Genomic DNA, 27,180 nt, shown 5'->3' with positions numbered 1-27,180 from the left:
ATAAACAAACTATTTCGCCGTTTCCCCTGAGAGTAGGCAGAGATAATAGAACGCCACACCACTCTGCATGTAAATAACCAGTGATATATAAACACTAATAACACGTGAAAGGGATATTAAACTTTTTAAATGCCGAAATGGCAACATTAAGCCGGCTATAAACCGATAAGAAAATCATTTAATCAAAAGTTAATTTCTCATCAATTATGGATTTGAATAGACTTAAATTTGTCCACCTCCGTGATGCAATGGTCAGCACGCTCGACTACCGTACTGGAGGTCTCGGGTTCGATTCCCAGGGAGGGGTCAAATTAATATAAGTGATTTTTTTCACTCTAATATTTATTCAATATTACCTTGGACTTGTACCTGAAGCGGAGGGCTAATCACCTTTACTTCGCGTGTTAACGATCTAGATAACACTGCGTTTATATGGTGCAGTGCCTTATGCACTATTGGGGTGCGGATGAGGGTTTAATTTTTTATTATTATTATTATTATATATATACATATATATATATATATATATATATATATATATATATATATATATATATATATATATATATATATATATATATATATTATATATATATATATATATATATATATATATATATATATATATATATATATATATATATATATATATATATATATATATATATATATATATATATATATATATATATATATATATATATATATATATATATATATATATATATATATATATATATATATATATATATATATATATATATATATATATATATATATATATATATATATATATATATATATATATATATATATATATATATATATATATATATATATATATATATATATATATATATATATGCTTGTCTCAGCCTTGTATTCCTTCCTTATTTCACTATTCGAACATCTATCATACATCGTTTTGTCGCACATTCTTCTGAGAGATCGCATTTCGACTGCATTCCGTCTACTGTCATCCTTCTTTCCCAACTCTATGTTTCACTTCCATACATTAGGTTTGGAACCAGGACTCCGTTGTGTACTGCCAGTTTAGCTCTCGCTGATAGGAACTTAATATTATTTACTAAATATTATCTAATCAAAATATTTGATTCTCATTTTTGTTATGTCTTAAAAAAAACTTATATCTCTTTTTTGAATTACCTAACGTCCAAGTGACTCTGAAATCTAGCTACGGCTTATGCAACACCGTTTATCATGTCCCTACTCAGGCTTCAACTTTAAAAGTTTCATAGCCTATGCCTACTTGTGAGTGGATTTACTCTTTATGTTTAAAGTTACTATAATTTCATATAATTCATGAGTGAAAATTCTAGGCAAAAACACTCGGTTGTTTATATCTCTTTTTACACTGTTCGGTATTTATTTGGAAAAGATCCGGCAACCCTGGTCGTAAGCCCCGTAATTACCTAGACTTCCATATTCTTATTCGCCTATGTTAAGATGTCAAAAAGTAATATGAAAAATACTTTCGCTTAAATTCATCAGAACATATCGCTCACTCCTTTCAAGACCGCCATGAATCATAAATCGACAACTTTCAGTTGTGCATGTTTTCGTAATGCCCAGAAAATGTACCATATCCCAGCAAAAGAGGCATATTTTTAACTTAATATTTACCCGCTACAGGTCAGAAAATGTTGTTTTTGCATTTCGAAGAAAATTTATTGTTTTATTATTATTTTAAATATACAAAATATTTTTTCGAATTGAGAAAAAACCTTCAGGTTTTACCTAAAAAGATATGTTGCATAGTAAAAAGTTCAATAAGTGGCTTGATATTAATTTTTAATACATTGTATTATATTTTTAAACTTTAAAAGGTTCTCCTGAAAAATCAAGTTTTTTGATTTATGACGTCCTTGAAAGCAGTGAGCGAAAAGGGGACTCAAGCGACCTGTTTAATTAGGACGTCATCAAGTGGACGCGTACTCTGATCACAAAGTGTCACAGTGCGCGCGTAGCACGCGACGCGTCCGTCATACTATTACAGTCGATGATCACATACATCGGTACGGTCAACTTGCTAGATATGTCGTGTACGATAAGCGGGATATTTATTTATTCCTTCCAAATTAGTGTATTCAAAAGTTTTATTTTTTATATTTCATGCAATTTCAATACTGATAACACAACTTGGCCTAGGTAATGGATAGATATTGTCTTAAACTAACTAACTAACCATCACGCCGCTTCCCCGCAGGGGTAGGCAGAGAGAATCGAACGCCACACCACTCTGTCTTTGCAAACATTCTTTGCCTCTTCTACATTCATGCATCTCCTCATACATATCCGACGATTATTACGACTCCTGACCCGGCCGCTTTCAAGTATTTGACATACCTGATTGTGCCAAGTTTTCCTCGGTCGTCCTCTGCTTCTTTTTCCAACTACATTCGCCCCATAAATTTGTTTGACCGTTCTTTCTTCACTCATACGCTCCACATGTCCAAACGATCTCAACACACCTTTCTTAATTTTATCGATAATGCTTATCTCAGCCTTACATTCTTTCCTTATTTCATCATTCGAACATCCATCAAACATCGTTTTGCCACACATTCGTCTGAGGGATCGCATTTCGACTGCATTCAGTCTGCTCTCATCCTTCTTTTGCCAACTACATGCTTCGCTTCCATACATAAGGGTTGAAACCAGAACTCCATTGTGTACTGCCAGTTTAGCTTCCGCTGATAGATTGTTATTTGCTAAAACTGATTTTAGTGCACCATTCACTCTGTTCCTCTGTCTCCGTCTGTTCCTCTGTTCTGCCTTATGTTTGAAAATTTAAAACAATATGTATTTTTTGTTTATTGTTTCGGCATTAACTTTGTGGTAAGACATATTACAATAATTAAAGAAAACACTTCGTTTTTTACCACTTGAGTTTTATTATAGACTACATGTTTCAGAAGTTAAACTTCCATCATTCAGGTCTGAAACTAAAATATAAAATATAAAATTTTTCTATAAATAAGGAGAGGGGAAAGCAAGGGGAAGGGGTTAGTCAAGGAACGGAGTTTGAAAACAAAGGAAAAATTGAAAGCAATGGCGAAGAATTTTGAAACAATATATTATTTAATAAATTATTATTAGAATTCAGGTTTTTTTGTATTTCTAAATTTTCAAGATAATTCATAATTTGGCCTTTATATGGAACAAGGTGTAATAATTTTAATTTATGAGAGTGAAATGAGTGATTAGTATCTATTATATGATTTGCAAATTCCGAAAAATAATTACTAACAAGACCGCTATGATGTTCTTTAATTCTAATCTTTAAATTTCTCGCAGTTTGGCCAATATATTTTCTATCACAATCTCCACATGTAGTATATAATAAAACTCAAGTGGTAAAAAACGAAGTGTTTTCTTTGATTATTATGTATTTTTTGCACGTGCTTTTAAAAATTAGTACAGTTTTATAAGAATTTGTGTATTTTTTTATTATAAGATTATGTAGACGTGCCCTACGTAAAGTACCTACTCTAACTGCATTTTTGTGAATTTTGGGATATTTGCTGCATGTTATCAACTGACCGTTATCTACAAAATAAACAAACAAAAATATTTATAAAATAAATTATGCCTAGTTTTCAGGCGGATAAGACGCTATCTACATCGAATTTTCGAAATGAACTGAACTCCCAAAACGCTAACTACTTAATTTTGACAAAGCATAAAGTTTTAAACGATGTAATGCATTATTTTATCGTGTTTTCGAATGAATAATACTAAATAATAATAATAATAAAACCCTTATCCGCACCCCAATGGTGCATAGGGCACTGCGTCATATAAACGCAGTGTTATCTTGATCGTTTACACATGAAGGAAAGGTGATCAGCCCTCTGGTGCATAGGGCACTGCGTCATATAAACGCAGTGTTATCTTGATCGTTTACACATGAAGGAAAGGTGATCAGCCCTCCGCTTCAGGTACCAGTCCAGGATAATATTGAATAAATATGACAGTGAAAAAATCACTTCTATTTATTTTACCCCCCTTCGGAATCGAACCCGGGACCTCCAGAACGGTAGCCGAGCGTGCTGACCATTACACTACGGAGGCGGACAATACTAGTTTAGAATTTCAGATAAAACGGTTAATTAATAAAAAAGAAAACCTTGAAAAAAATCTTCTAAGCTCTCTCCTGTAAAGTTACAGATTTGAAGAGATAGTACCTACTTTACGTAGGGGCCGTCGGTATATTCATAAATGGTTTTGTTGTAAAACTTGTAAAATGACAACAAGGTTAAACACCGCGCTAGAACTCCGCGTTGCCAATTTTATCCACTCGTGCAGCCTGACGGTCGCAAATCAGAACGCAGTGCTCAACAAATGGCGCATCTATAACTAACTAACTAAACATCACGCCGCTTCCCCGCAGGGGTAGGCAGAGAGATTAGAACGCCACACAACTCTGTCTTTGCAAACATTCTTCGCCTCTTCCACGCTCATGCGTCTCCTCACACATACCCGCCGATTATTTCGACTGCTAACCTGACGCATTTATAATTACCATGTCATTTATCAAGTTTTTTTTAGAGAAATTTTTGTGTTTTTATTATTTACGCAAAATATTTAATTACATACTATTTCTGTGAGTCTAAGCGGCTCATATTAGAAATAGGTATCAAATTGTGGTAGAGTGGGTTCGAACCGAGAAACTCTGACTTAAGAGTCCACGACACTATCCACAGGACCACATCCCGACATATTGGTATCTCAACACAGATGAATAAGAATATCAAAATCTGGGCATTCACGGGGCTTACGACCGCCTTAGGCTCGGTTAAGTGATCGCTTTACACACGTGTAACATTCACCAATCCCACCCATGATTGACAACCACACCACTCAAAATTTCGAAACTTCCAGATATATTGAGCAAATTCGTAACACAGCGAGTTCACAATAGCCATCTATGGTGGGATGAGGAAAGCTTTTATTAACCCGAAACTCTTTCCATTAGTATGTGAGGTCCGAATCCTGAATTATAATAATAATAATAATAAAACCCTTATCCGCACCCCAATGGTGCATAGGGCACTGCATCATATAAACGCAGTGTTATCTTGATCGTTAACACACGAAGGAAAGGTGATCAGCCCTCCGCTTCAGGTACCAGTCCAGGGTAATATTGAATAAATATTAGAGTGAAAAAATCCCTTATATTTATTAGACCCCCCTCTGGGAATCGAACCCGGGACCTCCAGAACGGTAGCCGAGCGCGCTGACCATTACACTACGGAGGCGGACGATCCTGAATTACAATCACACATAATATGTGAAACGCTTGAAAATATGACTTTCAATTTATTTTATCTTGTAATTTTACCCATTATTGGAGATAATGCAGATTTGTTAACAAGTATTTGGACACACTCGAAATGTTGTAAACATTTATTTATAGATTCAATTAGGTATGCGCAGTGATGTGATGTAATGAGTTCGGTTGCTAAAATAATCCTTGTTCGGAGAGGCGGTCGTTAAGGCCCAGCATTCGTTAATCGCATTCATTCCACCGGAGACCACCGGAGATGTCACATGTCTGCTCACGCCCGATTTTTTAAAGAATGTAAATTGTATTTTTTTGTTTTTTAGATTATGTATATGGAAAAAATATTCTTACATTTTTGTTACATGAAATTACAGTATAGTATAACTTAAAACATAAAGAGTAAATCCACTAACGAGTAGGCATAGGCCATAAAACTTAAAAACTTGAAGCCTGAGTAGGGTCGTGATAAGCGGTGTTGCATAAGCCGTAGCTCGATTTCAGAGTCACTAAGACGTTAGGTAATTAAAAAAAATACATTATTTAAACTTCTTATCTTTTAATAACTCTTTTCTTATCAAAACCATATAATTATTTCGAAGGAAAACCAATTTTTTCAATGTAAAAACGGTATTTTATAAAAAAAAACGTAAAATGTTACCTGGATTTAGAGAAAATTAAGTTACGACTTAACGAATGCTGGACCTTAAAAATGTCGGTTACTGTGTTTTACGTAGAGACAACTAATTCTAAAACAAGAGATGATACCTTACTGAACAATATTGAGACTTATTGACAAACTACAGTACGTAGCCGCTTATCGAAAAATTAAAACAATCTTTATGGAATGAAGTGTGAAGGACTATTTTTCGATAATAATTTTGAGGATATATTACTTTTAAACAACGCGACGATTTATTTACACGTACACTGTCACATAATATTTAGGTCGTATACCGGATATCAATCTCTTGAGACGTATTATTTTTATGGATAACATCAATAAAATATAACATCCAAATACAAAAATATGAGACAATCCGATGCTAGGACCAAATTTTTTTAGGGCCCAATAAACGATAAATTTCAAAGTAATTTTCTTTGAACCCAGATAACATTTGAAGTAATTGATTTTTTTGTTGTGCTTAACCGTTTTTCACCGTTTTTGTTATGAAAAACAAATATATGCATGTATAAATATATAATAAAATAATAATAAAACCCTTACCGCACCCCAATGGTGCATAAGGCACTGTGTCGTATGAACGCAGTGTTATCTTGATCGTTAACACATGAAGGAAAGGTGATCAGCCCTCCGCTTCAGGTACCAGTCCAGGGTAATATTGAATAAATATAACAGTGAAAAAATCACTTACATATATTTTACCCCCCCTGGGAATCGAACCCGGGACCTCCAGAACGGTAGCCGAGCGTGCTGACCATTACACTAGGGAGGTGGACTAAATATATAAATATGTAAATATATATATATATATATATATATATATATATATATATATATATATATATATATATATATATATATATATATATATATATATATATATATATATATATATATATATATATATATACATATATATATATACATATACATATATATATATATATATATATACATGTATATATATATACATATACATATATATATATATATATATATATATATATATATATATATATATATATATATATATATATATATAAATATATATATATATATATATATATATATATATATATACAAATATATATATATATATATATATATATATATATATATATATATATATATATATATATATATATATATATATATATATATACATATATAAATATTTATATATATATATATATATCTTTTCAAGAACGTCATAAATCAAAAATCGAGAATTTTCAGTTGTGTTTTCGGAATGCTCAGAAAATATACTATATCCCAGCAGAAGCGGCATATTTTTAACTTAATATTTACCCGCTACAAGGCAGAAAGTGTTGCTTTTGCGTTTTGATAAAAGGTATTGTTTAATTTTTTTTTTTAAATGTACTAAATATTTTTCAAATGGAGAAAAAACCTTCTGGGTTTACCTAAAAAGATCTGTTGCACAGTAAAAAGTTCAATAGGTGGCTTGTTATTTATTTTTATTACGTTGTATTAAGGTGGAGACTGACCGGAGCATTTCGTAACATAACGTCGTAACATCGCTCGCGGCGAGCATCACCGAGCATCCGGCACTATGGATGGAGCGCTCGGCTCGCTGTACTGACTGCCTGAATGCTCGCATCGTAACGTGTTACGTTACGACGAAATGTCTTCAGTCTCCGCCTTAATATTTTCAAACTTTGAAAACGTTCTGTAAAATCAAGTTTTTTTTACTTATGACGTTCTTGAAAGGAGTGAGCGGTATATGAAACAGCTTATGTTATACATAAACTGACCATTTATTTTTGTCCCAAAAACGAGACATCTACCAATTTTAACCTTATAGTATGGATATTCAAGAAAATACGTTTTTTTCGTAGTTTTCATGTATTATTAAAAAGAAAGGAATTGATAAAGAAATTAAGAGGAATAAATTAAGAGGAATAAATTTTATAAATATGAAAAAAATATGTTGTTTTATTTTGCGACAGGCTATGTAAAAACGGGACGGTCCCGTTCAAAACGGGACGTATGGTCACTTTAGTTATACAACGTTTTACCGCACATTCGTCCGAGAGATCGTATTTCGACTGCAATATAATAAATAACACATAATTCTTCTTCTTCAAACCCTCATCTGCGTTTATATGATGCAGTGCATAGGGCACTGCATCATATAAACGCAGTGTTATCTTGATCATGACCACACGAAGGAAAGGTGATCAGCCCTCCGCTTCAGGTACCAGTCCAGGGTAATATTGAATAAATATTAGAGTTAAATAAACACTTATATTTATTTAACCCCCCCTGGGAATAGAACCCGGGACCTCCACTACCGTAACCGTACCGTAACGTCCGGCTACCGTAACACTTAATTAACATATAAATATTTCGTTTTTCTTTTTCCACCTTCATGCAATTCCATACATAATGTTGATTCCGTTATGTACTCGTATGGAAGATATTTAAAATAAATAAATATAATTGCAACATTAGCAGCATAAGAAAAGAAGAAGAAAAAAAAAACTGTAATGCGAAGGCAGTGCATCATATAAACACAGTGTTATCTTGATCGTTAACACATTGTATTGGTCCGCAACGGGAGCGCTATGGGACCAATTCCAGAACGCTGAGGTCCTATTGTCGGGAATGGAAGGCGGACTCGCGTCAATAATACGCACTGGATGCAACGAATAACTTTATTATTCTAAGTTGATATTGCGTAAGCTTGCAACTTTTAACTACCGTAACGAGTGGCGTGAATCGCTTCTAGATAACTGTCCTTAACTGTCCCTGGTGTTACAGTGGGTGGCAGGTTTATATATCTATCCATAGGACACTAATTAAACATGGTCACAAGATGACTTGCACGTAGCTACAAGTGGAATTCGGCCTGTTACAGAATCAATATTATGTCGGTTATCGGTCTATGGGATATTTATGTACTAAATTCTAAGGCGAATGGCAGGTCCATTACAACATGAAGGAAAGGTGAACCGTCCGCTTCTGGTACCAGTCCAGGGTAATGTTGAATTAATATTAGAGTGAAAAAATCACTTATATTCATTCGACCACCCATTGGGAATGGAACCCGTATGGAGGTCCAGTACGGTAGCCAAGCGTGCTGACCATTACACTACGGAGGCGGACTAAAGTCGAATTTGCTTATACAGGGTCCGCCATCTAAAGTTTTTTTTTTCAACTAGTGCTTATTTCGTGAATGGTAACACTTAGCTCATGTCTGATTTGACAGATAATTAGTTTTATCCTTCCGCTGAGCGAATATGGTTGTGTATACGCTTGAACAACGCTGGGAAATATTGCGACATTACTTTGAAAATCATGGTAATGTTGCAGAATGTGTGCGAAAATTGCGTACGGTTTTTGGAAGAAGAGAAGCACCGTCAGCTCCGTATGTTCGTTATCTTGTGAAAAAAGTGAAAGAAACTGGCATCCTCATCGATAAACCAAAGCGTGAAAAGCCAAAAACAGTGCGTACACCCGAGAATATCGATGTTGTGGCAGAAAGTGTGCGTGAAGCGCCATCAACATCAATTCACCGTCGTTCTCAACAATTGAACATTTCGGAGACATCATTGAGACGAATTTTGCATAAAGACCTTGGTATGACGCCATACAAAGTCCAATTGGTTCAGGAGTTGAAGCCAACTGACCATCCAATGCGTTTTCGCTTCGCTGAGTGGGCCTGCGATCGACTTACAGAAGATGCCGATTTTGCCAAAAAAATCATCTTTTCGGATGAAGCTCATTTTGATCTTGGCGGGTATGTAAACAAGCAAAATTGTCGTATTTGGGGCACAGAAAACCCGCACGCATACATTGAAAAGCCGGTACACCCAAAACGAGTCACTGTTTGGTGCGGATTTTGGTCCAGAGGCATAATTGGGCCATTTTTCTTTGAAAATGAGCAAGGAGTGGCCGTTACAGTCAATGGCGATCGTTATCGGGCCATGTTGAACGGATTTTTGTTCACAAAAATTGAAGAGGAGGATATTGGCAACATTTGGTTTCAACAGGACAGCAAAAGAGGCATGTTTTTAACTTAATATTTACCTGCTACAGGGCAGAAAGTGTTGTTTTTGCATTTTGAAGAAAAGTTATTGTTTAATTATTTTTTTAAATATATTAAATATTTTTCAAATGGAGAAAAAATCTTCAGGTTTTACCTAAAAAGATCTGTCGCACAGTAAAAAGTTAAATAAGTGGCTTGATATAATTATTTTTAATACATTTTATTATATTTTTAAACTTTAAAAACGTTCTCCTGAAAAATCAAGCTTTTTGATTTATGACGTTCTTGAAAGGAGTGAGCGATATGTTAAATCGCAAGTTAATTTTCTATAACACCGGCCGCCATACCGCTAATAATACAGTAATGAAACGAATGACAATTATCCAAAGTCTAACTTCACAGTCAATTATTTTTGGACTTTTTATGTCATCTAAAGGGTCCGCCAAATAACTTTTTTTTTTGAAAATGCTATAAAAAACATCGAGTGTAGCTTCGGCTGTGTGGCACGTAGCGCCGTCCTGTTGAAACCAAATGTTGCCAATATCCTCCTCTTCAATTTTTGTGAACAAAAATCCGTTCAACATGGCCCGATAACGATCGCCATTGACTGTAACGGCCACTCCTTGCTCATTTTCAAAGAAAAATGGCCCAATTATGCCTCTGGACCAAAATCCGCACCAAACAGTGACTCGTTTTGGGTGTACCGGCTTTTCAATGTATGCGTGCGGGTTTTCTGTGCCCCAAATACGACAATTTTGCTTGTTTACATACCCGCCAAGATCAAAATGAGCTTCATCCGAAAAGATGATTTTTTTGGCAAAATCGGCATCTTCTGTAAGTCGATCGCAGGCCCACTCAGCGAAGCGAAAACGCATTGGATGGTCAGTTGGCTTCAACTCCTGAACCAATTGGACTTTGTATGGCGTCATACCAAGGTCTTTATGCAAAATTCGTCTCAATGATGTCTCCGAAATGTTCAATTGTTGAGAACGACGGTGAATTGATGTTGATGGCGCTTCACGCACACTTTCTGCCACAACATCGATATTCTCGGGTGTACGCACTGTTTTTGGCTTTTCACGCTTTGGTTTATCGATGAGGATGCCAGTTTCTTTCACTTTTTTCACAAGATAACGAACATACGGAGCTGACGGTGCTTCTCTTCTTCCAAAAACCGTACGCAATTTTCGCACACATTCTGCAACATTACCATGATTTTCAAAGTAATGTCGCAATATTTCCCAGCGTTGTTCAAGCGTATACACAACCATATTCGCTCAGCGGAAGGATAAAACTAATTATCTGTCAAATCAGACATGAGCTAAGTGTTACCATTCACGAAATAAGCACTAGTTGAAAAAAAAAACTTTAGATGGCGGACCCTATATATATATATATATATATATATATATATATATATATATATATATATATATATATATATATATATATATATATATATATATATATATATATATATGTTGTAAAAAACAAAAACAAAAATATTCTAAAAAAAAATTGTTCTTGCTGTAACGACCGGCTATCAGCGCAGCCGGACGATTAATGAATATATATTATTGTGAGTGAGGCCTTGACCTGACTTATATTACCGTTTTGCGACCTGCGACGTTTGATCTACCGCAAATACGAAAAATTTCCTTTACATAGTTAATTTCGTAAAGCAAATTTATGAGGCGAATGTAATTGGGAAAAGAAGCTGAGGAAGACCGACAAAAACATGGCACGATCAGGTATGCCAAATACTTGAAAGTGGTCAGGTTAGGAGTCGTAACAATCGGCGGGTATGTATGAGGAGATGCATGAACCTGGACGAGGCGAAGAATATTTGCAAAGACAGAGTAGTGTGGTGTTCTATTCTCTCTGCCTACCCCTGCGGGTAAGCGGCGTGATGGTTAGTTAGTTAGTTAGTTATTTCGTAGACTTTTATTTTATTTCTATGGTATCCTAAAAAAACGGTAAAAAATGCAGTCGAAATGCGATCTCTTATCGACGAATGGGCGGCAAAATGATGTACAATAGATGCTCGAAGTAAGTACGAAGAGACGAGCGTAGGATAGAGGCGGTCGGAGACTGACCACGAAAGAAGCAAACCATTCATCACTAAGATGTAACCCACGAAGAAGAATTTCCTACAATGAAATATGTTTTACTACAATAAACAAACCACGTTACCTAGTAACTATCAATGAAATCTCATAATGTTGGGTCGATATTTGGTTGTCATCAACTATTTATTCAATATTGTCAATTTCCCAGTTAAATATAAACACAGCTCTTTCCAAAAGTCTGTATTTAAAACCAAAATATATTTATTATAAAGCAGGATTTGAAAAAAATTATAATAAAATTTCTTTTTTGTGGTGGGTGGCTACTCGCAGAAATTTCGAGTAAGCAGAGTTCCCTGATGTGATTCTACATTCGAATCGCTGTCAACGTTTCGACTTTTCAAAATTAGCATTGAATATCATAGGAGTATTGCTCTGTTCGGTGCAAATGTCGGGCGAAAATTGTCCGGCGCGAAAGCCGTCGCCGAAGAAAAATGCCGCTAAAGAAGCAGGTTCGGCCAGCGGCAGGGTGAGCCCGAAATGCTCCCAGACAGCTCTGTCGCTGGAGATCACCATGAAGGACTTCTTCGACTTCATGAAGACGGCCTACCAGGTGTACGAGACCGTGGAAGGCGCGCGCGACACCGTCCCCAACAGCTTGAAGATAGATTGGGACGAGCTGGAGAAGAATCCCGTCGTCAAGGTACGAGAGGCTTTATCTTAAACCTTCCCCTCCCGGTGATATATATATTTAATACAACTCGACTTTTAAAATGAGAATATCAATTTAAAGCTGGAGACTGACCGGAGCATTTCGTCGTAACGTAACACGTTACGATGCGAGCATTCAGGCAGTCAGTACAGCGAGCCGAACGCTCCATCCATAGTTTCGGATGCTCGGTGATGCTCGCCGCGAGCGATGTTACGACCTTAATGATAAATAGTAATATCTCAGACGTTTCTTAAAAGTTATTAGAGAAGATGCATTTTTTACAAGGAGAGGTAATTCATTCCATAGTCTGGCCGCTTGGACATGAAGGAATTACTAATATGATGAATTAATGATATGTTATGGCGAGGAATGCAAAGTGTTATTTCTTTTTAGTTGGTGGTATCATTTATGATGACGACAGAAAATTGAAGTTACGTTCACTGTCACTATTTGTCTCTTGTAATCTTTTGTGCGCTTTTATATTAAGGTGATGATGGACATGAATCCCGTGGACGGGGACGACTACACGGCGGCCCGGAGGGGCTCCGAGGGAGGCACGGCCCTCGAGGCCTTGGAGTGCGGCCCGAGCAGCAGTTACTTCATAGCCGACATCAATCCCAAGGACCCCCAATCGGTGGGCAAATTCAAGAAAGGTAAAATCATTTGGTCGGACAATATATGCAAAGAAAACACGTCATTCGTGTACAATGCGATTTTCAAATCATCAAACGACTCTGCCGCCACGCACTAAGGGGTATTTGTTCTAATAAGCGAGCAAAATTTTATTTGACAATACATTTTTCAAACCCTTATCCGCACCCCAATGGTGCATAGGGCAGTGCATCATACAAACGCAGTGTTACCTTAATCGTTAACACATGAAGGAAAGGTGATCAGCCCTCCGCTTCAGGTAATATGGAATAAATATTAGAGTGAAAAAATCACTTATATTAATTTGACCCCCCTGGGAATCGAACCCGGGACCTCCATAACGGTAGCTGAGTGTGCTGACCATTACACTACGGAGGTGGACAGAAAACAATTAAGTTTTTCCACTTTTATTTTATTTTACCAGTGACAGGGTTTCGTCGTTACCGATATCATCAAGTAATTTACGCATTACGGTTCGAGTTCTTTACCTTCGGGTTCTGAAATATAACATGAATTAGTTTAACTCTTACCACTCTGTAGGCCAGACATTCTGGCCCGTATGATTCTAGTAGGCAGCTCCGTGGGCCGCAATGTCTGGCCCGCGCAGGTATAACTTTAATCACTGATTTCTCTATCACCCAAGCATTATTCTACTTAAAAAATAATTAAGATAAATACACTTAATATTAATTAACATGGTCATACGAATTGCCAGACAGAGTGTCCCAAAATTAGGGAACCAAAATAATTATTTTAATGGTAGAAAAACGTTGCATTTTTTGATCAGAGTAGCTGATCATTTACGAGAAAAAAAGTTCAGAGTGGAAAAGGTTAAAAGAAAAAAATTCAAACAATTTAATTTTGCACTAGTATGATTCATTGACCTTGATTCCGCAGGAGTCCGCGGCTAATCTCAATGCATTTAATAAGAACAAATTCTTTACTTTCAAAGACAATAAATAAAACTGCGAGGACTCACCTTGAAGTATAACAACAACCATTTGGAATTAAAAAAATAGAGAAAAATCTACAAAAATAATGGACATGACTTTGAACCGACTAAAATATATTTGTTTCTCCATATATTTTGATAACAATTATCAGTATATTTTTATGCTTACCTGTTATATCCGAATCCATCACAATTTTTTTCCAAACGAACTCCAAAATAAAAATATTTAGTTTTTAATTCATTGATTTTTCGAGGATGCCTTAAAACGACGCGAAAACTTAGAACGACAGTCGAATTCAAACTGACATACACCGGCCCATGCTTGGTATTTAATGACAAAAAGTGTCATTCATTATTTGATGTCTATTCCACATTCCCAATAACAAATGTGTCGGGTTGTGGTCCCGTGGTTAGTGTCACGGACTCTGAAGTCAGAGTTTCTCGGTTCGAACCCACTCTACCACAATTTGATACTTATTTCTAATAATGGGCCGCTTAGGCTCACAGAAATGGTATGAAATTGAAATTTTTGTGTAAATAATACAAACAGAAATAATACTCTTTTTTATTTAAAAAAAATAAAAAAATTCCTTATCAGGGACAAATTTTAAGAAATCGATTTATGGCCAGCTAATTACTGGAAATACCCCTACGTGCTATACATTAAAGGACTAGCCGCCGACTCGGTTTGACCCTCGGTAAAGCAGACCGCGAGACAGTAGCAAGGCCGCCAGGAATTAAGAAATAATAAAAAAAATAACGACTTAAATTCAAGTAATGAAAGTCGTGGATCAGATTTATCAATACGAAAATTGCCAGGTTGAAGAGAAAGAATATGTCGCTTACTCCTTTCAACAAAGTCATATCGCTCACTCCTTTCAAGAACGTCATAAATCAAAAATCGTCAATTTTCAGCTGTGTATGTTTTCGGAATGCCCAGAAAATGTACAGCAAAAACGGCAAACCAGCAAAAACGGCATATTTTTAACTTAATATTTACCCGCTACAGGGCAGAAAGTGTTGTTTTTGCATTTTGAAGAAAAGGTATTGTTTTTCTTTTATTTTAAATTTACTAAATATTTTTCGAATGGAGAAAAAACCTTCAGGTTTTACCAAAAAGATCTGTTACACAGTATAAAAGTTCAATAAGTGGCTTGATATTTATCTATAATAAATGTACTAAATTTTTAAACTTTAAAAACGTTCTCCAGAAAAATCAAGTTTTTTGATTTATGACGTTCTTGAAAGGAGTGATCGATGTATCAAAAATCGTCAATTTTCAGTTGTGCATGTTTTTGGAATGCCCAAAAAATGTCCTGGTTCCGACCCTAATGTATGGAAGTGAAACATGGAGTTGGCAAAAGAAGGATGAAAGTAGACTGAATGCAGTCGAAATGCGATCTCTCAGAAGAATGTGCGACAAAACGATGTATGATAGATGTTCGAATAGTGAAATAAGGAGGGAATGCAAAGCTGAGACGAGCATTATCGATAAAATTAAAAAAGGTGTGTTGAGATGGTTTGGACATGTAGAACGAATGAGTGAGGAAAGAACGGTAAAACAAATTTACGAGGCGAATGTAATTGGAAAAAGGAGCAGAGGAAGACTTGGCACGATCAGGTATGCCAAATACTTGAAAGCGGTCAGGTTAGGAGTAGAAACAATCGGCGGGTGTGTATGAGGAGATGCATGAGCGTGGAAGAGGCGAGGAATGTTTGCAAAGACAGAGTGGTGTGGCGTTCTATTCTCTGCTTACCCCTGCGGGGAAGCGGCGTGATGGTTAGTTAATTAGTTATAAACAAAATAAATAAAATTAAGTAAACTGATCATGTTTGTCATCCTATGACTAAGCGCATCCATGTTGATAACGATTGATGTTGTTGCTTTTTATCATTTGAGATTTAATATGCTTCATACGACTAAAAAGCTGTTCACACGTGTTTCCAAATAGGGAAATCATTGAGAATTGTGTTATCTATTGATGCGGCGTTTAATTTGTAGAACTCCATTTTAATTTATGTATTAATTTTTAAATCAAACACAGTTTTTTTGAGTCTACTAAGTTGTTAGTTAGTTTTAGTCAGAAAATGTACTATATCCCAGCAAAAGCGGCATATTTTTAACTTAATATTTACCCGCTACAGGGCAGATTTTTTTTGTTGCATTTTGTAGAAAAGGTATTGTTTAATATTTTTTTTTAATGTACTAAATATTTTTCAAATGGAGAAAAAACCTTCAGGTTTTACCTAAAAAGATCTGTTGCACAGTAAAAAGTTCAGTAAGTGGCTTGATATTTATTTTTATTACCATTTTATTATATCCTTAAACTTTAAAAACGATCTCCTGGAAAATCATGTCTTTTGATATATGACGTTGTTGAAAGCAGTGAGCGATGTGTGATAAGTAGTTTTTTGGACGGCGGACTAAGAAAACGTTAACGCACTATCTGCATCCAGTGCGAAAATGGGCCTGTCTTCTTTAGTATTTAAAAAATTGTTTAAGAAAATAATTAAATAAAATAATAAAACCCTTATCCGCACCCCAATGGTGCATAGGGCACTGTGTCATATAAACGCAGTGTTATCTTGATCGTTTACACATGAAGGAAAGGTGATCAGCCCTCCGCTTCAGGTACCAGTCCATGGTAATATTGAATAAATATTACAGTGAAAAAATCACTTATATTTATTTTACCCCCCTTGGGAATCGAACCCGGGACCTCCAGAACGGTAGCCGAGCGTGCTGACCATTACACTACGGAGGCGGACAGAAAATAATTATTTTATTTTATTTTATAATTTCGTTTTTGCATAATCCTCACCGGGAGTAAGTTTCTGCGAACAAAACTGTATCTGGGGGGGAGGTCAGTTTTTTTGCATTTTTTTTTTACTTTTTATAATTTTATATCATATTCGATGCGATAAGCAACATTTTTTCTTGAATATTTTATTTTTATTTACACCAGTAAACATGAGTTATCGAATCTTCGATAATTTTTCGGTAAATCATGCTTTAAACATGTATTGATATAAATCATGTCATAAATCATGTTTTGTATCGGCCGCACATGAACGGCCATATTCCTATGAGGGAAATTTGGTGTGGCCGTATGTGTGTGTGTGCGCGTGTGCACCATTCGACTTTTCAACACAACTTTGCCACAATTGAATATGTCAACAAAAACAAATAATTAAATAAATTGGCTTTAAATCCAAACCTCTAAAAAAAACACTCTTTATTTAGAGTTCAACAACTTGCAAAACATTGGGTAGTGAGGTTTGCGATTCAATTTCCGCTTTCTCCTTCTCATTGAAAAAAATGATTAAATTTTGATACCTGTATCAATGTATTTATTTATTTTTTTTGTTTTTTTTTTATTTATTAATTTATTTTCATAATACATAGATACATTCAATATACATATTCATTTCATATACACATTTATTATACGTATTACGGCTCTTTAGGCATGGCCTGTGTTGAGCCGAATACTAACATGGTAATACAAAGTTTATATATATATATATATATATATATATATATTTTTTAATTTTTAATATATATATATATATTTTTTTTAATGATTAGATTATAAACATAACATACAGGAGATACAAAAATAATTTATGTTTTAAGGTTTTTCAATGTGATAATTACACCTGGACTTTAATTAATTCACTTTCCACCTTGTCCCTTCCAATGTTAAGTAACCATCGACGGACACTGTTCTTAAAGACCAGATCACTCCTGGAAATCTTAATGGTTTCGGGCAGCAAATTAAATATTTTTGGAGCGAGGAATGAGAATTTTTTTTGGGCAAAACTTGTTTTAATGGCTGGGCCAATGTAGTTTTTATTTAATGCTGCCCGGGTTCGAATAGTTTGTTGCGTTCTAACCTTTTCCATTTTGTTCCAGAAGTGATTCAGTACTTCCTTGACGAACAGTTGCCGTACGTCTAGTACCGTATAGCTTGTAAATAGCTCATTGGATGGGTGTGTCGAGTTACATTATATTACGTATTTCGCATTACAGGAGAGCTCAGAAGAAATTCTTTGGGCACGTTCTGTAGGAAATCCAAAAAGGAGCCCAAGTGCGACACGGACGACAGCTGCATGGACTCCTTACTCCTTTCCAAACTTTCAGAGGTAATCTTGCAAGATAATCTTTTAGACGTATCACTCATGTAGCGCATGTTTTTCAATATTTTTTTCATATTTTTTCATAGATCTAGTCATAGAATGAATAATTTACTAGAAATCCCTTTTTGCAAATCCAGACTCGCGAAAAGACACTCATTTTTCATAGCTACAAAACTGTTTAATTCATTCCACAAAGACTAAATGCTAAATGTTATTCTCAATATTATTAATATTTAAAGCATTTACTTTGTGGTTAGTCATTTTTACTTATTTATTTTTTTACAAAAATGTTAATAAAAATAGTATATAACCACTCACCGAGATTTTTACGTCTACCGGTTTCGAGACGTACCCGTCTCTTCGTCAGGACAATCACTAACACAGCATGCAAACAATACTACCCTTCACCACCATAGCACCATTTACATACTCAAAACTACACAAAATGTCTAACACATGCGATTTTTGGTCGACCCGAAGACCAACATGCACTACGTGCATTAAAACTAATTTTAATGCACGTTTAACGTAACGCATGTAACGCATGTCTGTATTGAAAACTATAGTGCATGTTGGTCTTCGGGTATAAATATAATATTTTTAATATGCCCAAATCATTATATATATATGTATATATATATATATATATATATATATATATATATATATATATATATATATATATATATATATATATATATATATATATATATATATATATATATATATATATATATATATATATATATATATATATATATATATATATATATATATATATATATATATATATATATATATATATATATATATATATATATATATATATATATATATATATATATATATATATATATATATATATATATATATATATATATATATATATATATATATATATATATATATATATATATATATATATATATATATATATATATATATATGTAATAAAATAACTAGGTACCTACCTATACATTTTATTAAGTACCTACAAATAGTACCTACATAAAACAGTTCTACCACCAGATGTCGCATGCATCGCTCACAATAAAACAAAAGACTTCCGATAATATTATTAACTGTCAGAATCAGATAGATAGATAGATAGATAGATATAAAAATTATTATAAAGATAAATTAAGAATAAACTTTAATTACAAAGCAACACATTGTTTATTTTATTATTATACACCCACTTTACATATTATTTACACTTAATTTTCAAAAGGAAAATATTACCACGTTATATATATATATATATATATATATATATATATATATATATATATATATATATATATATATATATATATATATATATATATATATATATATATATATGTATATGTATATATATATATATATAATGATTTGGGCATATTAAAAATATTATATTTATACCCGAAGACCAACATGCACTATAGTTTTCAATACAGACATGCGTTACATGCGTTACGTTAAACGTGCATTAAAATTAGTTTTAATGCACGTAGTGCATGTTGGTCTTCGGGTCTTCTTAAAAATGCGTATTTGATTACGCATTTTTATCGATTGTTGCGCGGTATGATCGATAATCCTGAAATTATCCAGAGCATTGGTCTGTATGTTCCCGATAGTTACCTAAGACAGCGTCGGCATAGATTGTTTCAGATTCCTATACACAGGACCAACCTGCCGATGGTTATGCCTGTAGGAAGAGCTACCGCTATGTTGAACAATATCACATTGGATATTGATCTGTTCCATGTGTCCGAAGGAGTTTTCCGAAGCGAGATTCTTCTACACATTTAACAAGAGTCTTCTTGTGTAATTTTTAATTTGTTTTTTTAATATATACGCCTTAAATGTTTGTTTGTAATGTATATATTAATTATTGAATAAATTGAATTGAATTGAATATATATATATATATATATATATATATATATATATATATATATATATATATATATATATATATATATATATATATATATATATATATATATATATATATATATATATATATGTATATATATATATATATATATATATATATATAGTCCGCCTCCGTAGTGTAATGGTCAGCACGCTCGGCTACCGTTCTGGAGGTCCCGGGTTCGATTCCCAAGGGGGGTAAAATAAAATATAAGTGATTTTTTCACTGTCATATTTATTCAATATTACCCTGGACTGGTACCTGAAGCGGAGGGCTGATCACCTTTCCTTCATGTGTAAACCATCAAGATAACACTGCGTTTATATGACGCAGTGCCCTATGCACCATTGGGGTGCGGATAAGGGTTTTATTATTATTATTATTATATGCATTTATATATATATATATATATATATATATATATATATATATATATATATATATATATATATATATATATATATATATATATATATATATATATATATATATATATATATATATACATACACATACACATAAACATATGAGTAGGGCTTTTTTTTCCATGTAACGCGGTGGAACGGCGTTCCGGTACCCTTTTTCAGGGATATATATATTTTTTTTAATTTACGCTTTAAATTGCGCTTACGTAATTACAATCATCATCTATTCGAAACAATATTTGCGCTTACGTAATTACAATCATCATCTATACGAAATAATATTTGCGCTTACGTAATTACAATCATCATCTATACGAAACAATATTAGCGCTTACGAGCTTTTGAGCTGTGAGCTTTTTTTCCGGGACCTTTTTTTGTTTCAAAAAGTCCTTTATATGAGTAATATATGTGTAAAGGCAACTAGCCGTGACTCAACTTGCGGCTGTTTGGCGTAAGACGGCTCAAAGCATTCTTATAACTAGGCCCCGTTCTACGGTACCTTCGTTGTGTGTGAAGCTGGTACAAGTATTTCTGTATTGGATTTTGCAGGTTTTGAACGAGGGCATCTTAGATTCGGTGCTCTCCTACATGGTTGGGCATGGAAAACCAGCGAAACAGGCGAACCATCATCAGACCATCATGAAGAAAGCCGTCGTGTACCCTTCCAACATCGGTGTCAAGAAGCCCGCAAGCTTTAGCGGCAAGTGACCACTTTGCTATCTTTTTTTTTTTTCCTTGGGGGTCAAGGGATCTTGCATCCCTTATGTCACAGCGACCATGTCAGGTCTATTGTGACTTCCCTGTGTTTTACAGCTCACTGCCAAGACCTACATGAGTCTTGTAACTCACGACCTGTCTTGGTGGTAGGAGCTTCACCTTCTCGGAGTCCAGTAGAGGTCCTCCAAGGATGTGACTTCGTTTGTGATCGAGTGCGTCACAATTGTAAAGAATGTGGATTGGCGTTTCGCTATCCTCCATATAAAATCTGCATACTGGGGAGTCATGAAGTGAGATTTTTGTCATGTGTTTCCTCAGTCTGCAGTGTCCTGTCAAGGTCCTGGTTTGGATCCTTATTTGTTTTTTGCTAAGCTTTAGTGCTTCTGTGGTGAATTTCCGCGAGTACCCCGTGATCAGTTCCTTTGCGTGTTTCATCCCTGAGCTGTTGGACCAGATTTCTTGGCTACTGTCCATGGCCCAGTTTTTTAGATTGAACTTTGCTATCTTACTTATATTTATTATTACTATTAGTTATATTTTCTCATTTGTATCTTTTTTAACATGCTTCATACCTTATGTTTTTTTTTTAACAATGTCACGCCGGATATCGATCTGTTCCATGTGTCTGAGGGGGTATTCCGAAACGGGATTCTTCTACATCTTTAACAAGAGTGTTACTTACTTTCTAATTTTTGTTTAAGGTGCCGTAGAACGGGGCTACTTGAACATTAATGATTTACTTGAGCCCAGTACAAAAAAATATATATATAAATATATATATAAATATATATATATATATATATATATATATATATATATATATATATATATATATATATATATATATATATATATATATATATACATATATATATATATATATACATATATATATATATATATATATATATATATATATATATATATATATATATATATATATATGTATTATATATATATATATATATATATATATATATATATATATATATATATATATATATATATATATAAAATATATTAAGAAAGGTGTGTTATTAAGATAGTTTTGGACATCTGGAACGAATGAGGAGGAAAGAACGGCAAAACAAATCTATGGGGCGATTGTATAGTAGAAGAAAAAGGACCAGAGGAAGACCGAAGAAGACTTGGCTTGATGAGGTATGTCAAATACTTCGGAAACAATCGGCGGGTACGTATGAGGAGATGTGAATCTATGTGTAAGAGGCGAAGAATGCTTGCATAGATTGATAAGACAGTGAGGTGTGGCGTTCTGGTCTCTCTCTGCCTACCTCTGCGGGAAGGGGCGTGATGGTTAGTTATTATTTTGTTGTATTTTTCCAGGATTCTTGACGGAGAGGGATTCCACGGACAAAATGGGCGTTCCATCCCGAGACAAGTTGGGAAGGAGGAAGTCTTCCACTGGAGGCGACAAATATGTCCACAAAGGAGAGTGAGTACCAACAATCTATGAATTTAAAACATTTTTTAATGAGTGTGTCCAAATACTTGTTCACAAATCTGGATTACCTCCAATTATTAGGAGCTATTTTACATATTATTTTTTGACATCTCATCAAAGATGAAGAAGAATACGTAAGTCTGGGCATTTGCGGGGCTGACGACCGTCATAGGCTGGTTTAAGTGATCACTTTTTTTTTTTTTTTTTAACTCTTATCCGCACCCCAATGGTGCATAGGGCACTGCGTAATACAAACGCAGTGTTATCTTGATCGTTAACCATGAAGGAAAGGTGATCAGCCCTCCGCTTCAGGTACCAGTCCAGGGTAATATCGAATAAATAGCACAGTGAAAAAAAATCACTTATATTTGTGTATTATAAGTGATCACTTTACACACGTGTTACATTCACCAATTCACAATTGTAGACCAAATACAGATGTAAATATTTTTTTATACTGGGCTCAAGTAACACATCAAAGTTCAAGTAGCCCCGTTCTACGGTAATGTGTACGCTTTACATTTTAGCTTGTCATATGTATGTTAATTCTTATTGAATAACAATATTTTGAGTGTGTCCAAATACTTGTTCACGAATCTGGAGTATCTCCAATTATTAGGAGTTATTTTTCATATTATTTTTTGACATATCGCTCACTCCTTTCAAGAACGTCATAAATCTAAAATCGTCAATTTTCAGTTGTACTTGTAGTTCATGTTTTCAGAATGCCCAGAAAATTTACTATATCCCAGCAAAAGAGGCATGTTTTTAACTTAATATTTACCTGCTACAGGGCAGAAAGTGTTGTTTTAGCATTTTGAAGAAAAGTTTTGTTTAATTATTTTTTGAAATATATTAAATACTTTTCAAACGGAGAAAAAACCTTCAGGTTTTACCTTAAAAGATCTGTTGCACAGTAAAAAGTTCAATGAGTGGCTTGATATTTATTTTTAATACATTGTATTATATTTTTATACTTTAAAAACGTTCTCCTGAAAAATCAAGCTTTTTGATTTATGACGTTCTTGAAAGGAGTGAGCGATATCTCATCAATGATTAAGAAGAATATGGAAGTCTGGGTATTTACGGGGATGACGACCGTGATAGGCTGGTTTAAGTGATCACTTTACACACTTTAAGTGATCATTGGTGAGATGAAAAGAAGCTTGGGTAAATGCACTTGGTCACTTTCTCCCGTATGACTACGATATATTTATGCATATCGCTCACTACTTTCAAGAACTTCATGAAAAAAAAAACTGGATTTTTCAGGAGAACATTTTCAAAGTTTATAAATATAATACTACGTAAAAAAAAAAATATCAAGCCACTTATTGAACTTTTTGCTGTGCAAGAGATCTTTTTGCTGTGCAACAGATCTTTTTAGGTAAAACCCGAAGGTTTTTTCTCCATTTGAAAAATATTTTGTAAATTAAAAAAAAACAATTAAACAATACCCTTTCTTTAAAATGCAAAAACAACACTTTCTGCCCTGTAGCGGCTAAATATTAAGTTAAAAATATGCTTATTCAATATGTAGAGCGAATGAGTGAGGAAAGAACGGCTAAACAAATATATGAGGCGAATGTAAGTGGAAAAAAGAGCAGAGGAAGACCGAGAAAACCATGGCACGATCAGGTATGCCCAATACTTGAAAGTGGTTAGGAGTCGTAACAATCGGCGGGTATGTATGAAGAGACGCATGAACGTGGAAGAGGCGAAGAATGTTTGCAAAGACAGGGTGGTGTGGCGATCGATTCTCTCTGCCTACCCCTGCGGGAAAGCGGCGTGATGGTTAGTTAGTTAAAAATATGCCACTTTTGCTGGGATATAGTACATTTTTTAGGCATTCCGAAAACATGCACAACTGAAAATTTATGATTTTTGATTTATGACGTTCTTGAAAGGAGTGAGCGATATGCATGCGCATATTCCCCTTGTGAAACGAAGATTCACACTACACCCGCGGCGCCTCGGTGACACGTCATCCCGGTCGCTCGGGCGAGGATGTCCGCTGGGTCGGTCGGTCTGCTCGCGCGCAGGAAGAGACTTGTACACGACGGAACGTCGAGTCGGGTCGGACGGAATGCGCACGAGCGTGTGACGTCACTGTTGCCAGGCGTTTGCTTTTTTAGCACCGTGCTCGGTGTTCGGTATGACAAAACGCTTCTTTTGGCAGCTTCATACCAACGTTTTGAGTGTGTCCAAATACTTGTTCAAAAAATCTGGATTACAGGAGTTTGAAGTGAGTTGAATCACACCAATAGATGTCTCTTGTGAAGTTCTAGTAATTCATGAACAATGTTTCGAAATTGGCCCATATATATTTATATATATATATATATATATATATATATATATATATATATATATATATATATATATATATATATATATATATATATATATATATATATATATATATATATATATATATATATATATATATATATATATATATATATATATATATATATATATATATATATATATATATATATATATATATATATATATATATATATATATATATATATATATATATATATATATATATATATACATATAATATATATATATATATATATATATATATATATATATATATATATATATATATATATATATATATATATATTTATATATATATATATATATATATATATATATATTTATATATATATATATATATATATATATATATATATATATATATATATATATATATATATATATATATATATATATATATATATATATATATATATATGTATATATATATATATATATATATATATATATATATATATATATGTATATATATAAATATATATATATATATATATATATATATATATATATATATATATATATATATATATATATATATATATATATATATATATATAAAGAACTTCCAAGAATTTGAGTAGTGTGGTTGTCAATAATGAATAGAATTGGTGAATGTAACACGTGTGTAAAGTGATCACTTAAACCAGCCTATGACGGTCGTCAGCCCCGTAAATGCTCAGACTTCCATATTCTTCTTCATCTTTGATGAGATGTCAAAAATAATATAATTGGAGGTAATCAAGATTTGTGAACAAGTATTTGGACACACTCGCTTTACTCTGGCCAATATCTTTACCCGGAGGATTCTCCAGTTCTTTGGACACGTTGCGCGTGGCAACGAGGATAGCCTGGAACGACTAGTTGTGATCGGTAGCCTGGAGGGAAAGAGAGGGAGAGGAAGATCCCACACGATGGACCGATCAAATTAAGGCAGCAGCAGGCACCTTGGTGGTTGGAGCGCTACGTGCAGCGCAGTCAAGGGATAACTGGAGAAGAGTCATTGCTTGTGCAAGGGTCACAACACTCAGCAATGAGGAATAAGACGGAGAAGAAGAATTTGGACACACTCTCTTTTAATAGAACATCGCGAGAATGATCCGTTTGCGCGATTAGGCGATCGTCCATGGTTGACAAGTTGTCTCCGCGATTGCAGCGGCGAGGTGGAGACGAGGTGGAGATCCACGTGTGCGACGAGGTGAAGGGCGCCAAGAGGGACTTCCGCTGCCCGCAGAGGCTGCTGGTCTCCAAGATGGGCTACTTCGCGGACGTGACCTCCGGCCAGAAGCTGGAGGACATGGACATCTCGGTGCACTGCGACATCCAGATATTTGACTGGCTGATGCGCTGGGTGAAGAAGGACACCATCCTCGTGGCTGACTGGCCGCTGCTGGACCCCGCCAGCGTGGTGCCCATCCTCGTCTCGGCCTCCTTCCTTCAGGTACCCTTTCCACCCTAAGAGTTTCTGCTCAATAAAAAGCTTATTTCGTCTCAATAGATGTCTCTAGTGAAATTCTAGTGATTCAAGAACATTGTTTCGAAATTGGATCATATGTATATATAGAACTTGAATAGTGTGGTTGTCAATCATGGGTAGAATTGGTGAATGTCGTGTAAAGTGATCACTTAAACCAGCCTATGACAGTCTAAAACCCCGTAAATGCCCATTCTTCCATATTCTTCTTCATCTTTGTTTCGATGTTATGAAATAATATGAACTATATTTTTCAATTCAATTTCAATGTTTTCGAAATTTTGTTGAAATATTGGCAGTCGCCGCGCCCAG

At 34.3% G+C, this 27,180-nt stretch overlaps 1 protein-coding gene across 1 annotated transcript in view; it reads left to right on the top strand.

Annotated features, from left to right (window-relative positions):
- The window catches only part of LOC148299570 (uncharacterized), a gene marked incomplete at its 3' end in the record, with an annotated part of 39,534 nt that extends 12,699 nt beyond the window's left edge, over positions 1-26,835 (top strand). The window contains exons 2-7 of the mRNA XM_088275927.1: positions 12,399-12,768; positions 13,265-13,430; positions 18,414-18,526; positions 21,416-21,566; positions 22,928-23,036; positions 26,511-26,835. Of these exons, the coding sequence (XP_088132053.1) occupies positions 12,514-12,768; positions 13,265-13,430; positions 18,414-18,526; positions 21,416-21,566; positions 22,928-23,036; positions 26,511-26,835 (1,119 nt within the window). The remainder of the gene's footprint in view (positions 1-12,398; positions 12,769-13,264; positions 13,431-18,413; positions 18,527-21,415; positions 21,567-22,927; positions 23,037-26,510) is intronic.
- Between the last annotated feature and the right edge of the window lie 345 nt (positions 26,836-27,180).

Source organism: Brachycentrus maculatus, unplaced genomic scaffold, assembly GCF_059751285.1.
Source record: "Brachycentrus maculatus isolate JH-2025_06_01 unplaced genomic scaffold, ASM5975128v1 h1tg001072l, whole genome shotgun sequence".
Lineage (NCBI taxonomy): Eukaryota > Metazoa > Arthropoda > Insecta > Trichoptera > Brachycentridae > Brachycentrus > Brachycentrus maculatus.
The sequence above is the reverse complement of the archived record's forward strand: the minus strand, read 5'-3'. Positions and strand labels throughout refer to the sequence as shown.